General features: G+C 40.3%; 1 protein-coding gene across 10 annotated transcripts in view; it reads left to right on the top strand.

The window, feature by feature from the left end:
* LOC118802679 (suppressor of tumorigenicity 7 protein homolog) overlaps positions 1-19,213 on the top strand; it is a 92,070-nt gene that overhangs the window by 31,348 nt on the left and 41,509 nt on the right. For all 10 annotated transcript variants that reach the window (XR_005006767.1, XM_036563114.1, XM_036563115.1 and 7 more), the window contains 3 exons: positions 1,143-1,258; positions 9,715-9,790; positions 10,786-10,940. Coding sequence is in view for 9 of the 10 variants with exons in the window: in XM_036563114.1 (XP_036419007.1) it covers positions 1,143-1,258; positions 9,715-9,790; positions 10,786-10,940 (347 nt within the window). In the remaining variant the exon portion in view is untranslated. The remainder of the gene's footprint in view (positions 1-1,142; positions 1,259-9,714; positions 9,791-10,785; positions 10,941-19,213) is intronic.

Raw genomic sequence — 19,213 nt, 5'->3', positions numbered from 1 at the left:
GATTATTTTCCTTTATTCATATTTTGTTTAAAATATCGTGAATTTTAAACCCAGTATCATGAATTAAATTGAATTGCAAGTTATGTCCTTATTACATCCTTAGTGACTCATTTTTCTCAGTCTGGAATCTTAATGTTGAAACACTTTGCAGATGATGACCTGTTTGCCCTTGGTCAGATCTTTTATATATTGCTCCATATTTAAGAAAGCATTCTTTTGAATTTGTTTAGACAGTAACCAGAAAGTTTGCTATTATATACATATTTGTCTTTGTTTTAAAACTAACCATAGGTATAGCTTCAGAACTAATTAAATGACATTCTTTAAAACTTACTTCTACTGCTTTTGGTAATCACATAATCCAGTCATCATTCTCTGAAATCAGCAAAGTATTCAATAATACCAAGTTAATTAATTAATCAATTAATTACTTTGTTATATATTATTTCTTGAATACTCATTATGTAATATATTAATCATATCACATAAATATATTTTTTAAAAACATGACAATGTGGTGTTATTTGTAAAAATATATAAAAAGAAGTTTATATTCTCATTCAAAAAAAAATAATTGGCAAAAATAAAGGCAAAACTGTAGAAACAATTTTTTTTTTTCTGATTATGTATCATTTTTACCTCCACCCTTAAGTCAACAAAAGCCTTGTTATCTTCATGTTTTGTAGAATGCTTTCGTTATTATACCAGAAGTCATACTTGAATTTAGATTCAAGATGGGCTGTGCTGGTAACAGAATTTGCATACTCATGCATACTGTTTAAAATGAACATTTTGTGTCAGACATAAACTGTATTCTTGTGACGACACAAAATTTGTTAAAAATAATAACGCAATTACAAGATGTGATTACAAATAAAACAGGTGTAAAAAATACTGCCAAGAATAGAGCAAGATGTTGTACATTTTCACATTTTGTGTTTGTTTCTTAGTCTAATGAAATCATAAAGGCTTGATATCTGCCTGGGACAACAGCCTTTTAATTATGGCTGCATTGAACAGTTTGCAAGTTTGGTGCATCTTGTACATTATAAAGGAGAATACATCATCTCCTGTTCCTTCATCATCTCCTGATCCTTTTAAAGAATATCTGTCTCTAACTGTTGCTGTTACTGTTATTACAGATACACGTGGGTTACTGGTAGAGAGCCTCTCACATACTATGACATGAATCTTTCAGCACAGGACCATCAGACCTTCTTTACCTGCGACTCAGACCACATCCGCCCCGCTGATGCTAGTAAGGACGCAAAATATTTACCACAAATGTCTGTAGAGCACAACACTTTGTCTGTTTTATCAGGTACACTGACTGTATAGGTGCACATTGTAGTTCTCAAAATCACAGACTGTAGTCTATCTATACCTCTGCATACCCCACAGAGTAGCCACTGAACATGTATTATTTGGGTGGTGGATCATTCTCAGCACTGCAGTGACTTTGACATAGTGGTAGCATGTTAGTGTATGTTGCGCTAGTTTAAGGGGATCAGGCACAGCAGTGCAACTGGCGGTTTTAAACACCTCAGTGTCACTGCTGGACTGACAATAGTCCACCAACCAAAGCATCCTGTGAGCAGCATCTTATGACCACTGATGAAGGGCAAGAGAAAGACTAACACAAACTGTGCAGCATCAGATGAGCTATTGTTTCTGACTTTACATTTACATGGTGGATCAACAAGGTGGTAGAGGACAGTGAGTGGATGCAGCGTTTAAGAACTCGAGCACTGCTGTGTCTGATCCACTCGTACGGGCGCAACACACCCAACCGCCACCCAAATATTACCTGCTCTGTGGTGGTCCTGTAGGGGTGCTGACCATTGAAGAACAGGGTAAAAGGAGACTAACAAATTATGCAGAGAAACAGATGGACTACAGTCTGTAATTACAACTAATTAACAACTGCAAAGTACACCACAAAGTGAGTGCATATTGTGTATATGCACAATACAAAATGTATACGTGTGTGTATGGTTTTGTGTGTGTGTCTAAAATTACATATTTTCATCTACAAAGTAGATGTAAATCATGTCCTTAGGAATGGGGGGTAAAATCATTATGCTATTTATAGTTATGCTATATACCATATATTTATAAACTATACTGCCTGTCACAGTTGCCTAAAAATGATAGAAACGAACAGTTAAACAGCAGTTAGGACACCACTGGGGTTGTCCTGAAGTTAGGACAGTATTGATGACATTTTGTCTAGCTTAGATGCTTCTCTAATACCATTTTCTTTTTTGAGTTACATTAAAATTATGAACTTAGGAATTGTTATTTTATAATAACTTTTGTCCTAAGTTTAGTCCTACCTAAAATTGTCATAGTGACTAAACAGATAAGATTTCAGAGTAAGGGTGTTTCTATAAAATGGCTTCTGGACTGTACAGGAAACTGTAATAAACTGTTGACAGTTGTATTCATAATATAAATTCATTCATCATTAAATATGTTTAGCATGTTGAACTAAGCTAGCAATTAAGACCAACGTCAAGTGACGTAACTGGTTTTAGTCAGTTGGTGATTAGAGAAAATAACTTTGTAGAATACTGCTCTAGACTACTTTGTACTCAATTTTTCAAAATACTTTTCTCTTTTTAAATAGAAGAACAGACCCACAACTGAAAATTCACCACCAATGTTTACAAAACTCACAAAAAATATATTTGCAGAAAAATGAAATTTAATTGATTTATTGACATTTGTTTTAAACAAACTAATGATTAACATGTGTAAGTTGTTAAGTCTGATTTGTGTTGCATGAAAAATGGGTTTTTTTTTAACCGTTATTTGACATTTTATTTTATTCGTTTTACTACTTTCATTACATGTTTATTTTATTGTATTACTTACCGTTACAGGTGTAGTACTACAATTGCAGACTGTCCATCTGTTTCACTGCATAATCTGTTAGTTCTTCAGTGGTCAGTGAATGAGACACAGAGAGACGTAACTCATCTGTTGCTGCACAATTTTAGTTGGTCATCCTCTAGTCTGGTATAGCTGCCCACAGGACACTGTTGGCTGGATATTTTTGGTTGGCAGACTATTTTCAGCCCAGCAGTGACACTGAGGTGTTTAAAACACACTACACATACTAACATGCCACCACCATGTCAGTGTCATTGCAGTGCTGAGAATGATCCAGCACCCAAGTAATACCTGCTCTGGATTGGCCTGTTGGGGGATTGTAAGTATGTGAGGTGTTGTCATGTACGTTTTAGCTGGTCATGCTTATTAGAGCTCACTTTATCAAGTATTTTCTGTAATTATACATAAAAATAAATTAGTACATTCAAAAATTGCATTGGTTGTCCATATTAGAAACAGAACAATCCAAGTTCGCCCTAATCATTTCAATAATTAATGTTTTTTTCTTCCCTAAAACCGTGATGGTGTACCATTTTAGCCCACCGTCTAAATTAAGATTAAGATTAAGTGACCCTTATTCATCACACAACGGGGAAATTTCACCTCCGCATTTAACCCATCCATGCAGTGAAACAGCACATACACACTAGTGAATGTACACACACTAGGGGCAGTGAGCACACGTGCCCTGAGCGGTGGGCAGTCCTATCTGCAGCGCCTGGGGAGCTGTTGGGGGTTAGGTGCCTTGCTCAGGGGCACTTCAGACACGTACTGTCGGCTCAGGGGACCGGCAACCTTCTGGTCACAGGGCTGGTTGAGATCATGAGATGATGATGATTCAAAAAATATGTAACTGGTATTATGTGTTTTTGAGTATTTATTTTTAAGTGATAGCCCAGACTGTTCAGACTGCTATTGGTCGTGTGATTTCAAACTATAGTCTCAAGCTCAGAGAAGCTGTTTTGTGAAATATTGAAATAGTTAATCACAGAGCTAAATCTATAGCAACAGTCATTAAGGTAATTAATTGACTATTTGATCTCTTTTTATGTGAATACCATTACCATTTACATGTTAAAAGAAAATTTTTATGGTAGCTTCAACATGTACAGGACAGTTCCTAGGTTCCCAGCAACCACCTAAAACCCCATAGCAACTACTTGGAGCACCTTAGAAACTATTTGGGATGACATAGCAAGCACCTAGCGATACCTTAAAAACCACATGGAACACCATAGCAGCTGCTTAGCAACACCCTAGCAACCATTTAGCAACATTTTGGCAACCACTCAAGATTCCATAGCAAGCACTTGGGATAATAGCAAACTCCTAGCAACTACCTAACACCCTAGCAGTTGTCTTTGGGAAAGGCACTTTTCTATTTTTCACTTGGTCTTGTCTTTGACTTGTAGCATTAGCCAATATATCAATATATGAATTTTCATATATAGCTAATATATGAATATTTCAATATTTATGTTAATGCTCCTGATTATCAAGTTTGTGACTGATTTTCTATCACTCCTTGACTGTTTTCTTTTTACCCAACATAATGACTTTTCCACTCATGATGGAGGTCACATTCTTGACCTGGTTTGTTCCTCCTTTGTACAGATTGTGAATCTCAACTCTCTTCCATTTCCAATGTCTGACCATAAGCTCATTCTGTTTATTGTCCCAATAACTGTAATCATCATCTGGTTAAAAGACTCATCCCTTTTCGTAATGTTTAATCTGTAGACCCTTGTTCTCTTATCCACTTTATTGCTATGGCTCTTCCGCTCCATTCTGCTCTTTCTTCTCCTGAGGATAGTGCTACAATGCTTAATTTGGCTCTCACTGAGTCCCTCAATGTATTAGCCCTTGTAAAAACCAAAACTGTTTCTTTCACCAGTTCTGCACCTTGGTAAACTGCTGAACTGCACATTCTGAAGCAGTCCGACTGTCGGCTTGAAAGGCTATATAAGTTAAGTCAAGTCAAAGTTAATTTATATAGTGCTTTTTACATGAGTAAAAGAATTTTGTAATCAATGTGAAATTTCACTCGCAACCAGTGTAGGGTTGATAAAACTGGACTGATATGGTTGAACTTTCTGGTTCTTATGAGGACTTTGGCTGCAGCGTTCTGGACTAACTGAAGCTTGTTGAGGCTTTTTTTGGAACATCCAGACAGGAGGGCATTACAGTAGTCCAGCCTTGAGGTAATAACTGCATGAACTAGCTTTTCTGCATCCTGTAGAGACAATGCATTTCTTAATTGCAGGTGATGCTTAGATGCAGGAAAGCTATTCTAGTATGTGCATCGAAGGACAGATCAGGATCTATCATGACACCAAGGTTTTTACAGATGTACCTGATGCGAATGAGAAACAATTAAGTTTAAAAGTTAAATCAGATAGTTTGTTTCTAGCCACTTTTGGACCAAGGAGAAGAACCTCTGTTTTATCTGAGTTGAGTAGAAGAAAGTTACTCGACATGCATTCTTTTATGTCTTTTATACAGTCCTAAATGTTGTTAAGTTGAAGTTTATCATTTGGTTTGGTTGATTATATATAACTGTGTGTCATCGGCGTAGCAGTGGAAGCTGATGTCGTGTTTACTAATAGTGGTACCCAGTGGTAGCATATATAATGTGAATCATATAGGTCCTAAGATTTGAGATAGGTCTATAAGTTGATAGCTCGCAGGGATCAAGGTTAGCTTTGTTAATCAGACGTCATCACTGCTAGTTTAAGAGTTTTTGGAATATGGCCAAGGCTAAGAGAGGAGTTTATTATTGACAGAATGGGCTTGGTTATTTCTGGCAAAATTTCTTGAAGTAAACCTGTAGGCATTGGATCTAACATGCAAGTAGAAGATTTTGATGACGAAATAATTTTAACTAGCTCAGTTTGTTGAATTCAGATAAATGATTCTAGCCTCTCTGCAGTATGAACAATATTCTCAAGATCTGGATTGGCTTTGTAAGGCAGCAGGTTTATAGGGTTTAACTGTGTGTTCAGAATTTTTTCTTTACTGAGAAAAAATCATTGCTGCTGTAGGCTGATGGCATCTGGGGTTCAGTAACTGTTTGGTTCTTAGTCAATTTAGAAATAGTGCTAAATAATAATCTAGGATTATTCTTATTATTTTCAATGAGAGAGGAGAGATAGGTTGAGTGCGCTGCAATAAGTGCTCTTCTATAGTCTATAAAGCTATCCCTCCAGACGGACTGGAATACTAGTTTAATCAGGTGCATCAGTAGAACGAAAAGTATACTTTAAGCACATGGTCGAATTCGGTAGGAATAGATGGACAGCTGATAAAGCTGATTTGTGAGAATTATCATTTCGCATGAGATTAGGTAATGATATGAGACTGCTGTGCTCTGGGGGAGAATGGCTAAATGATCTGTGTTCACACTAAAGGTTAGTCTAAAGTGTGACTGCAATAATAAGTGGGCCCCTTTATATTTTGAGTGAAACCTACAGAGTCTAAGATAGATATAAATGCCTTACTTAGTGGATCTTGAGGTTTATCGAAGTGGATATTAAAATCTCCAGCAATTATTACTTTATTCAAAAATGTTATTGAACTTCATAGTAAGTCAGAAAATTCCTGTAAGAACTGAGAATACGGCCCTGGCGGCCTATAGATTGTAGTTGGAGAAAAAGCATTTTAATTCTTGTCTGTTCCTCGATCACTTATGTTAAGAAAAAGAATTTCAAAAGAATAGAACTTGTAGACTACTTTCTGGCTCACGCGTAAAGATTTTGTGTAGATGGTTGCTATACCTCCACCCCAGCCGCTTAAACGAGGGCTATGACTGTAGCCTGTGGGGGTGGCTTCATTTAGACCAAAGTATTAATCAGGTCTAATCCACGTTTATGTGAGGCACAGAACATCAAAATCATGATCGGTAAGAATTTAATTTACAACGGCGGCCTTAGATGTAAGAGATCATGTGTTCTAAGCAGTCCTAGTTTTAGACCAAAGGTGCTGTCACTGCATACTGGTATAACCAGTCTAATATTAATATAATCAAATTACTAGAGCAAACTTTTCAAGGATTTTTGATGCTTTGTTTTATTCGGGGAACAGACACAGTCTCAACTGGGTGGAACGTATGTGGCGTCTCAAGGCAGTTAGCAGTTGTTTGTCTGCTGCCTGGCATTGGCCCTGGTTTTTGTCAGCGACTGACTGTCCTACACTGACGGCTACATGAAATGAGAGCCGCTATCTCCTGCGAGGGCTGGATACCGTCCTGAGTCAAAAGACCAGGCTTGCCCTCAAAAGTAGATCAATTATCTACAAAACCCACTTTGTTTTCTGAGCACCACTTGGACAACCAGCAGTTCAGCGACCATAACCTGCCGTAGATTTCGCGCCACATTGAACTGAGATGGGTCCAGAGCATATTACGGCAACATGTGTTTGCTTATAGAGATGCCTTAGGTGGATGCTGGTGCTCTTAGCATTCTTGCTCTGATTTAAGTGCTGCCTTCGACACAGCCATTCCATCCTTCTTTCAAGATTAAGTGAGCTGGGCGTTGTTGATTCTGCTCTTGATTGGTTCAGTTCTTATCATCTTAAGCAATTTGTTACTCTCCCTGGACACAGTTCCTCCATTTCCACTGTTACTCAAGGTGTCCCACAAGGTTCAAGTGTTTGACGACTTTTGCACAGTATTAAATGTTCAATGATGCATCATCATCAGTAGGCTATCCAGAGGTTAAAGAGCCTCTATCATGCGAAACTGAATTTATCTGACGTTTGATTTATTCTGTAAACATTGTTACAGTTTCCATTCATACATTCCATATTTGGAGACTAACAAAATTTAAGAAAGCCGCTGCTGGAGTGCAGTGAACCGGTTATTCTTCTGACTATATTCTTCTAACCAAGATATCAGTAACATTTTTTAAAACTAAAAATAATTGTTTTACTGTGTTTATGTTTTATGTATTTATGTCAGGCTCCAATCCACATTAAAGTTATAATGACTGTTTTAATGTGGACTTTAGTCTGGAAAGTTCTAATTTCAACAAAATATTTAAACCGGGCTCCCGAGTGGCGCAACCATCTAAGCGTTGGCCCTATCATCAGGAGATCGCGGGTTCGATCCCTGGTGATGCTACAGCCATCCGTAGCTGTAGTCCAAGAGAGCACAATTGGCCTCGCTCTCTCTGTCCAGTGACGTTGCGTGAGCGGCAGTTCAAATAGAAGCGGTGGTTGGCTTCACAGGTCTCGAAGGAAGCCTGTGTTAGCCTTCGCCCTCCTAGCGTTGATAGTATCGTGTGATTGGGGGAGTCCTAACTAGCGGGTGGAATTGGCTATGACTAAATTGGGGAGATAATTGGGTAAAAATAAAAAATAAAAAAACAGAATACAATAACAATTTATCTACAATCTATAAAAAATAAAGTATGCACACATGGCTAACTGGGGATAAAATGGGTCACTGCTCTCCTCATTCAATATTTAATCAATAAACAAGTTTTATTTTATATAGCATAACGTTAAGATCAATTTGCATTGTCACTGTACTACACCTTAAAAATGCACATTCATGAAGTCAGGCATGCAAACATTTGCAGCTCACATTTACCATATCCTTCACCGCTTATTAAATGAAATTATTAAAATGAAAATGTTTAAATGAAATTACTCACATATCCCATGGTTTGTTTTATGTTCATACAGGTGTTTTAGACATTTTTTCTTTCATAGCTCATAGTAAAGGCTAGACTATGAACAGATGACTTTAGCCGGTAAGTAGTGGGCTGTATTGGCCAATGAACCTTCATTGAGAGCCAGAGAAGGCCTGAAATCATGAACATGTGCCAAATAAGCATTGCAAAACACAGCATAGTTAATGTGGACATCATTTATTTTCTGTTGCTTTCATTACTATTCCATTTGCATTTTGGAGACCCTTGGTGGCCAGCTTTCTGGGTTGCAGTTTATAAAGTCCTTTATACAGCGTTGTCGGCAAATAACTAATGTGGAAAACTGATGGTGTTTGCCAATATGGCAAATAATACATCTATTTTTATTAAAGAAAAGTGAATCTATGCCAATCAGGGGCACATGCTGTTGGCCCCTCCCTGGTGGGATGATCAGCAGGTTGGTAAGACTATAAAATGTTTCCCATTTACAATTGAATTTTGATATCTTTCTAGCTTGGTATTCTTTTTGATAATGCAGTTTCAAAAACTGTTTCAGAGAGTGCAAATGCATAGGAGTTAAATTATCAATATGACACCATTATTACATAATCACTTAAGGCATGAATATGAAGTTCTAGAAATACATTTAACTTTAAATAAAGGTACTCACAAAGCATCTAAATCTCTGTGTACATGAAATATGAATACTACATTGCACCAAATGGCAAATGTAAATAGAATTATTGAATTTGAATTTTCATTTTGAGCCCAAACTTGCATCTTTGAGTGGAAAATTAGGATTACATTGCCATTTTGCCTATTACATTCTCATTTTAATTTTATTATAAATCTGTAGTGGCAAACCATTTGTGAATTAGTGAATTATTTGCAATCTTGTTGAAATATTAAATGATGACCTTTACTGAGAAATAACCACAAATTAGCTGTACACCTGTTGCAGTTCTTTCAGTTTTATAAGGATTTGTTTTGTCTTTCTCAGTGCACTTTTGTGTGTGGGTATTAGCGTGCGGCTGTCAGTGTTTCTGTTTGGTTTTGAGCAGTTCATCACATGTGTAAACTATGGGAACAATAATACAGTCTAATTGATTTTTTTAAACATCTTTTTGCTTTCAATATTTGTTATTGTATTTGTTTTTTTGTGTTTTGTTAGTAATGCAGAAGGCGTGGAGAGAGAGGAACCCACAGGCGCGAATCTCTGCTGCACATGAAGCACTGGAGCTTGAGGAGTGAGCTGCACTGTTATATGTACACCATACAGACACCTGACCTTTTCATATCTAGTACTTGGGACTTATTGCTCTGTCTGCTTTCATTTTTATCTGCTGTGACATGTAAATACAAGCCAGCAGATACCAGAGACTACAGCTGAAACACTTGGTATTGTCTTTACTACACAGAGTGCACAAAATACTTGGAATGTACATTTTTATTATTCTTTCTATTTGATGTCTCAATTCAGATTTGGTTGTTGTTCAGTGATTAGTAGTGAATAGTGGAATTTTATTGACTTTGCTGAACTAAAATGAGTCACTTATTTTTTACAATGATATTAAAGCAAATAGGAATTTACTGTGCAGTTGATAAAACCAAATGACTTGAAAAAATCACTCCTCAATTCATTTTCTATAAAGAAAAACAAAGCGGTGCCTTTGTGCAGTGTATGAGGGTTGAGATTCAGCTGCAAATATAGCTTACAGCAATAAGCATGCAAGAAACACTTTAAATGGTCCCAGAAGGCTTTAAGAGACATGGAAAACACATATATGTGTCCTTTCTATTTTTTTATGAAAATGTACTAATACTAGTGTTATAGTAGTAAAACATTAGCTCATAATCAATTACAGCTGACATTTTTGTAATCCTCTAAAGCTTCATATTAATAGCACAGCTTTTGCGTGTTAAGTCATATGCAGTTAATCATAATTTTTAGGTAAGTGTAGCCTACACTTTATCTTGCCTATGTGTTTTGCACTTGATTTATGACCTAGGTCAAGCTTTATGAAATAACAGTCGAGCTTGTTTTAATCAAAACTTTGCCCTTTCTAACTGGAAACCTTTAAGGAGCCAGTGTAACCCTATTTATTTGTTTTAGTCTAGACTAACTGTTTAATCAATAACCATTACTTGATTTTATCAATACATGTCGGTCATTAATTGCCTATGATTACTAGAACCTAGTAAGGTCTGTTTTTAGCCATATGTTCTTCTGACTGTGTTACAGCTGTGCTACAGCATACATACTGTTAGCTGAAGAGGAGGCTACCACCATTGTAGAGGCAGAAAAACTCTTCAAACAGGCGCTGAAAGTGGGGGAAGGATGCTACCGCAGAAGCCAGCAGCTCCAACACCATGGCTCTCAGTATGAGGCCCAGCACAGTGAGTGCACACAGCACACACACTTTGTACAAACCAGTGTTTCTCAGCTCCAGTGTTAAGGAGCCACTGCACTGCAGAGTTTAACTGTTCCCCCAACATGCTTGATCCGGCTCATCAGCTAATTAACAAGCCCATTATGAGTTGGATCAGTTGTGTGGGGCAGGGCTGGAGTTAAGAGTCTCTAGTACAATATAGCATGTGCTCTCTGTTAAGAACACCAGCTTTATTGTACAATGCATTATGTAATATAGAACTGAATAGAATAATGAATAGCATGAATAACTAGAAAAGTGTGTTTCCTGAAGGAAATCCAGAATGGTTGCGCAGTGGTTACAATGGAAGTCTATAGGAGGAATGAGGGACGAAAAACTACACATAGAGGACTGCGGGTCAGTAAGGCTGTGGATTAGAGCTTGGAGACCTGCCGTGAGTGAGTACATGTACTTTGGTGGCTGTCCGGAAAAAGAAGGGTTAGGGCTTTGTTGGGGACAAAAATGAATGAGACTCTATAAAGAACGAGGGATGAAAAAACGACAGACAGGGGCGTGTGGGTCAGTGTGGTTGTGGATTAGAGCTTGGGGACCTGCCCTGAGTGAGTACATGTACGTTGCTGGTTGTCGGGAAAAAGACAGATTAGGGCCTTTGGTGCGAAAGAAAATAAATGGGACTCTATGGGAGGAACGGAGGAGTGCGGGTCAGCATGGCTGTGGATTAGAGATTGGGGATCTGCGTTGAGTGGGGACATGCATTTTGGTGGCTGTTTGTGAAAGGAAATAATAGGGCTGGGGTTTGGGTGGAAATGAATGGGACTTGGGAAATGGGATGAACGAGGGATGAAAAAATGACACATAGAGGAGTGCGGTTCAGTATGGCTGTGAATTAGAGCTTGGGGACCTGCCCTGATTGAGTACATGTACTTTGGTGGCTGTCGGGAATAAGAAAGAATTGGGCTTCGTTAGGGGCGAAAATGAATGGGACTCTATGGGAGGAATGAGGGATGAAAAAATGTCAAATAGATGAGTGCGGGTCAGGACGGCTGTGGATTAGAGCTTGGGGACCTGCCCTGAATAAGTACATGCATTTTGCTGACTGTCGGACAAAGAAGTAATAGAGTTTGAGTGGTGGCGAAAATGAACGGGACTCTATGGGAGAAATGAGGGATGGAAAAAAAATGACAAACGGATGAGTGCAGTGAATTTGTGCTTGGGGGCCTGCCCTGAGATAGTGTTTGCGAAACGGTGTCATTCGGTCAAGCAGAAGTACAATATATTGTCATGCAATTTTTTCATCCCGTTCATTCTCTATGGAAAAAATTCTGCAAAATTCCCTTGCTACACAAAATCCATGCATCCGATCAAAAAGCTGTATACAAGCACGCATCACACAATCCGACCGGACAATCTGGAATTGGAACGGTGTTGATATCTTGAAAACTGTGGGACTAGTTACGTGGCAAAGAAACGGCAGAAAAATAGAAATAATAAAAGAGAAGAAGAAGAACTAGAAAAGTGCATTTCCTAAAGGAAACGTGGAATGGTTGCGCCGCGGTTACTATGGAATTCTATAGGAGGAATGAGGGATGAAAAACGCACTCATAGAGGAGTGTGGGTCAGTATGGCTGTGGATTAGAGCTTGGAGATGTGATCTGAAAGAGTACACGTAGTTTGGTGGCTGTTGAGAAAAAGACAGATTAGGGCTTTGTTGCTAAAGAAAATAAATGGGACTCTACGGGGGGAATGAGGGATGAAAAAAACGACAAATAGATGACTGCGGGTCAGTGTGGCTGTCGATTAGAGCTTGGGAATATGCCCATGCATTTCGGTGTCTGTTACACAGTGGAAAAAACAGGGCTATGGCTTGGCCGAAAATAAATGGGATTCTAAGGGAGGAACGAGGGATGAAAAAACGACAAATAGATGAGTGCGGGTCCGTAAGGCAGTGGATTAGAGCTTGCGGACCTGCCCCGAATGAGTACATGCATTTTGGTGACTGTTGTGCAAAGAAGTAATAGAGTTTGAGTGCTGGCAAAAATGAATGGGACTTTACGGGAGGAATGAGAGATGAAAAAACGACAAATAGAGGAGTGCGGGTCAGGGCGGCTGTGGATTAGCGATTGGGGACCTGTCCTGAATGAGTACATGCATTTGGTGACTGTCGTGCAAAGAAGTAATAGAGTTTGAGTGGTGGTAAAATGAATGTGACTCAATGAGAGGAACGAGGGATCAAAAAACGACAGAAAGAGGAGTGCGGGTCAGTATGGCGCTGGATTATTTCTTGTGCTAGCTAAGTGCAATTCCACCTTAAAAGCAGTTCCACCTTAAAAAAATCCTTATGTGTGCTGACACTTCTGAGCATTAGGCTGTGAGCATGTGAGACATTGGCCTCCGTGTGCGAGTTAACGGCCCATTGTGACATAATGTCTGGCATGCTGCCAACAGTCCGCTCAATGCAAGTCTATGAGAGAAACAAATGATGGAATAAAACGACAAACGGATGAGTGCGGGTCAGAACGACAGTGGATTCATGCTCGGGGGCCTACCCTGAGATAGTGTGAAAAACGGTGTCGTTCGGACAAGCAGAAGTACATGCATTATGGTGACTGTCGGGCAAAGAAGTAATAGAGTTTGAGAGGTGGCGAAAATGAATGGGACTCAAGGAGAGGAACGAGGGATGAAAAAATGACACAAAGAGGAGTTAGGGTCAGTATAACTGTGGATTAGAGCTTGGAGACCTGATCTGAGTGATTACATGTACTTTGGTGGCTGTTGAGAAAAAGACTGATTAGGGCTTTGTTGTGAAAGAAAATAAATTGGACTCTATGAGAGGAACACGGGATGAGAAAACGACAAATAGATGAGTGCGGGTCAGTGTGACTGTGGATTAGAGCTTGGGAATGTGCCCATGCATTTCGGTGTCTGTTGCACAATGGAAAAACAGGGTTATGGTTTGGCTGAAAATGAATGGGACTCTAAGGGAGGAACGAGGGATCCAAAAAAAACGACAAATAGATGAGTGCAGGTCAGCACGTCTGTGGATTAGCGCTTGGGGACCTGCCCTTAATGAGTACATGCATTTTGGTGACTGTCAGGCAAAGAAGAAAGAGTTTGAGTGGTGGCAAAAATGAAGGAGGTTCTATGGGACAAACGAGGGACGAAAAAACGACAAAGAGATGAATGCAGGTCAGTATGGCTATGGATTACAGCTTGGGCATGTGCCCTGAGTGAGTACTTGAATTTTGGTGGCTCTTGGACAAAGTTAATAATAGGGCTTGAGTTTGTGCGAAAATGAATGGGACTCTACGGGAGGAATGAGGGATGAAAAAACGACAAAAACGGGAGTGCGGGTCAGTATTGCTATGGAATAGAGCTTGGGGATGTGCCGTGAGTGAGTACATGCATTTCGGTGGCTGTCGGGCAAAGAAGTAATAGAGTTTGAGTGGTGGGGAAAACGAATGAGATTCAGTGAGAGGAACGAGGGATGAAAAAATGACAGAAAGAGGAGTGCGGGTCAGTATGGCTATGGATTAGAGCTTGGGGATGTGCCTTGAGTAAGTACATTTATTTCGGCGGCTGTCGGGCAAAGAAGTAATAGAGTTTGAGTGGTGGTAAAAATTAATGAGGCTCTATGGGAGGAACGAGGGATGAAAAAACGACAAAAACGTGAGTGCGGGTCAGTATGGCTATGGATTACAGCTTGGGGATGTGCCCTGAGTGAGTACATGCATTTTGGTGGCTGTCGGGCAAAGAAGTAATAGAGTGTGAGTGGTGGGGAAAACGAATGAGATTCAGTGAGAGGAACGAGGGATGAAAAAATGACAGAAAGAGGAGTGCGGGTCAGTATGGCTATGGATTAGAGCTTGGGGATGTGCCTTGAGTAAGTACATTTATTTCGGCGGCTGTCGGGCAAAGAAGTAATAGAGTTTGAGTGGTGGTAAAAATTAATGAGGCTCTATGGGAGGAACGAGGGATGAAAAAACGACAAAAACGTGAGTGCGGGTCAGTATGGCTATGGATTACAGCTTGGGGACGTGCCTTGAGTAAGTACATGCATTTCAGCGGCTGTCGGGCAAAGAAGTAATAGAGTTTGAGTGGTGGCGAAAATGAATGAGACTCTATGAGAGAAACAAGGGATGAAAAAATGACACAAAGAGGAGTGCGGGTCAGTATGGCGGTGGATTAGTTCTTGTACTAGCTAAGTGCAATTCCACCTTAAAAGCAGTTCCACCTTAAAAAAATCCTTATGTGTGCTGACACTTCTGAGCATTAGGCTGTGAGCATGTGAGACATTGGCCTCCGTGTGCGAGTTAACGGCCCATTGTGACATAATGTCTGGCATGCTGCCAACAGTCCGCTCAATGCAAGTCTATGAGAGAAACAAATGATGGAATAAAACGACAAACGGATGAGTGCGGGTCAGAACGACAGTGGATTCATGCTCGGGGGCCTACCCTGAGATAGTGTGAAAAACGGTGTCGTTCGGACAAGCAGAAGTACATGCATTATGGTGACTGTTGGGCAAAGAAGTAATAGAGTTTGAGAGGTGGCGAAAATGAATGGGACTCAAGGAGAGGAACGAGGGATGAAAAAATGACACAAAGAGGAGTTAGGGTCAGTATAACTGTGGATTAGAGCTTGGAGACCTGATCTGAGTGATTACATGTACTTTGGTGGCTGTTGAGAAAAAGACTGATTAGGGCTTTGTTGTGAAAGAAAATAAATTGGACTCTATGAGAGGAACACGGGATGAGAAAACGACAAATAGATGAGTGCGGGTCAGTGTGACTGTGGATTAGAGCTTGGGAATGTGCCCATGCATTTCGGTGTCTGTTGCACAATGGAAAAACAGGGTTATGGTTTGGCTGAAAATGAATGGGACTCTAAGGGAGGAACGAGGGATCCAAAAAAAACGACAAATAGATGAGTGCAGGTCAGCACGTCTGTGGATTAGCGCTTGGGGACCTGCCCTTAATGAGTACATGCATTTTGGTGACTGTCAGGCAAAGAAGAAAGAGTTTGAGTGGTGGCAAAAATGAAGGAGGTTCTATGGGACAAACGAGGGACGAAAAAACGACAAAGAGATGAATGCAGGTCAGTATGGCTATGGATTACAGCTTGGGCATGTGCCCTGAGTGAGTACTTGAATTTTGGTGGCTCTTGGACAAAGTTAATAATAGGGCTTGAGTTTGTGCGAAAATGAATGGGACTCTACGGGAGGAATGAGGGATGAAAAAACGACAAAAACGGGAGTGCGGGTCAGTATGGCTATGGATTAGAGCTTGGGGATGTGCCTTGAGTAAGTACATTTATTTCGGCGGCTGTCGGGCAAAGAAGTAATAGAGTTTGAGTGGTGGTAAAAATTAATGAGGCTCTATGGGAGGAACGAGGGATGAAAAAACGACAAAAACGGGAGTGCGGGTCAGTATGGCTATGGATTACAGCTTGGGGATGTGCCCTGAGTGAGTACATGCATTTTGGTGGCTGTCGGGCAAAGAAGTAATAGAGTGTGAGTGGTGGGGAAAACGAATGAGATTCAGTGAGAGGAACGAGGGATGAAAAAATGACAGAAAGAGGAGTGCGGGTCAGTATGGCTATGGATTAGAGCTTGGGGATGTGCCTTGAGTAAGTACATTTATTTCGGCGGCTGTCGGGCAAAGAAGTAATAGAGTTTGAGTGGTGGTAAAAATTAATGAGGCTCTATGGGAGGAACGAGGGATGAAAAAACGACAAAAACGTGAGTGCGGGTCAGTATGGCTATGGATTACAGCTTGGGGACGTGCCTTGAGTAAGTACATGCATTTCGGCGGCTGTCGGGCAAAGAAGTAATAGAGTTTGAGTGGTGGCGAAAATGAATGAGACTCTATGAGAGAAACAAGGGATGAAAAAATGACACAAAGAGGAGTGTGGGTCAGTATGGCGGTGGATTAGTTCTTGTACTAGCTAAGTGCAATTCCACCTTAAAAGCAGTTCCACCTTAAAAAAATCATTATGTGTGCTGATACTGCTGAGCATTAGGCTTTGAGCGTGTGAGACATTGGGCTCGGTGCGTGAGTTTGGATCATGTCTGGCATGCTGCCAACAGTCAGCTCAATGTAAGTCAATGGGAGAAACAAATGGAATAAAACGGCAAACAGATGAGTGCGGGTCAGAACAACAGTGAATTCATGCTTGGGGGCCTGCCCTGAGATAGTGTGTCAAAAACGGTGTCGTTCGGGCAAGCAGAAGTACCTTAGATTGGCATACAAATGTTCACCCCATTCATTCTCTATGGGAAAAAAATTCTGCAAAATTCCCTTGCTACACAAAATCCATGCATCCGATCAAAAAGCTGTATACAAGCACGCCTCACACAATCAGGCCGGACAATCTGGAGTTGGAACGGTGTTGATATCTCGAAAACTGCGGGACTAGTTACGCGGCAAAGAAATGGCAGAAAAATAAGAATAAAAGAGAATAATATAAATCGGATAACAATATAGTTGCAACCATAATAACTAGAAAAGCGCATTTCCTAAAGGAAACGCGGAATGGTTGCGCCGCGGTTACTATGGAATTCTATAGGAGGACTGATGGATGAAAAACGTACTCATAGAGGAGTGTGGGTCAGTAAGGTGGTGGATTAAAGCTTGGACACCTCATCTGAGTGAGTACATGCACTGTGGCTGTTGCGAAAAAGACTGATTAGGGCTTTGTTGTGAAAGAAAATAAATTGGACTCTATGAGAGGAACGAGGGATGAAAAAATATAGAGGAGTGCAGGTCAGTGTGGCTGTGGATTAGAGTTTGGGGATCTGCTCTGAGTAAGTACATGAATTTTGGTGGCTGTTGGGCAAAGGAAATAATGAGGCTTGGTTGGTGGCGAAAATGAACGGGATTCTATGGATTGAACGAGGGATGAAAAAACGACAAATAGAGCAGTGCGGGTCAGTATGGTTGTGGATTAGAGTTTGGGAATCTGCCCTGAGTGAGTACATGCATTTTCGTGGCTGTTGGGCAAAGTAAATAATAGGGCTGCGGTTTGGGTGAAAATGAATGGGACTCTGTGGGAGGAATGAGGGATGAAAAAACTACACACAGAGGAGTGCGGGTCAGTAAGGTGGTAGATTACAGACCTGACCTGAATGAGTACATGTACTTTGGTGGCTGTCGGGAAAAAGACAGATTAGGGCTTTTGTTGCGAAAGAAAATGAATGGGACGCTATGCGAGGAACGAGGGATGAAAAAACGGCATATAGAGTAAATGAATGGGACTCTATGGGAGGAATGAGGGATGAAAAAACGATACATAGAAGAGTGTGGGTCAGTGTGGCTGTGGATTAGATCTTGGGGATCTGCCCTGAGTTAGTACATTCATTTTGGTGTTTGTTGGACAAATAAATAATAGGGCTTGGGTTTGGGTGAAAATGAATAGGACTCTATGGGAGGAACGAGGGATGAAAAAACAACAGAGGAGTGCGGGTCAGTGTGGCTGTGATATAGAGCTTGGGAACTGCCCTGAGTGAGTACATGCATTTTGGTGGCTGTTGGGAAAAGGAAAAACCAGGGCTACGGTTTGGGTGAAAATAAATGGGACTCTATGGGAGGAACGAGGGTGAAAAAACGACACATAGAGGAGTGCGGGTCAGTATGGCTGTGGATTAGAGTTCGAGGGCCTGCCCTGAGTGAGGACATGTAGTTTGGTGGCTGTTGGGCAAAGAAGTAATAGATTTTGTGGGGTGGCAAAAATGAATGGGAGTCTATGGGAGAAACAAGGGATGGAAAAAAAACGACAAACGGATGAGTGTGGGTCAGAACAACAGTGAATTTGTGCTTGGGGGCCTGCCCTGAGATAGTGTATGCGAAATGGTGTCTTTCGGTCAAGCAGAAGTACAGTAGTTGACAATGCAATTTTTTCACCCCATTCATTCGTTTGGGAAAAAAATTCCGCAAAATTCCATGGCTGCACGGAATCCGTGCATCCGATCAAAAAGCTGTATACAAGCACGCATAATAATTGAATGATGGCATTCTTAAAGTACTCTGCACATTTTCTCTCTCCACTTCAACCATCTATGTTACATGCTTTCTCTCTAATGTCCTGCTAACACAAACATTTTATCTATAGTTATTAATACATTTTAAATGCTAAATAGTGATTCAGTGTAACTCCTTTTGCCTAAAACCCAAAAACCCGACCGAAGCCTGGTAGGCCCTACAAAATATTGGGTAAACATTTTTTCACACAGAACATCAGGCTCAGATTTGGCTGGCTTTAAATGAGTTATCTTTTATGTACAAT

This window comes from Colossoma macropomum, unplaced genomic scaffold (assembly GCF_904425465.1).
Source record: "Colossoma macropomum unplaced genomic scaffold, Colossoma_macropomum, whole genome shotgun sequence".
NCBI lineage: Eukaryota > Metazoa > Chordata > Actinopteri > Characiformes > Serrasalmidae > Colossoma > Colossoma macropomum.
Note: the sequence above shows the minus strand (reverse complement) of the source record. Positions and strands in the feature narration are given on the sequence as shown.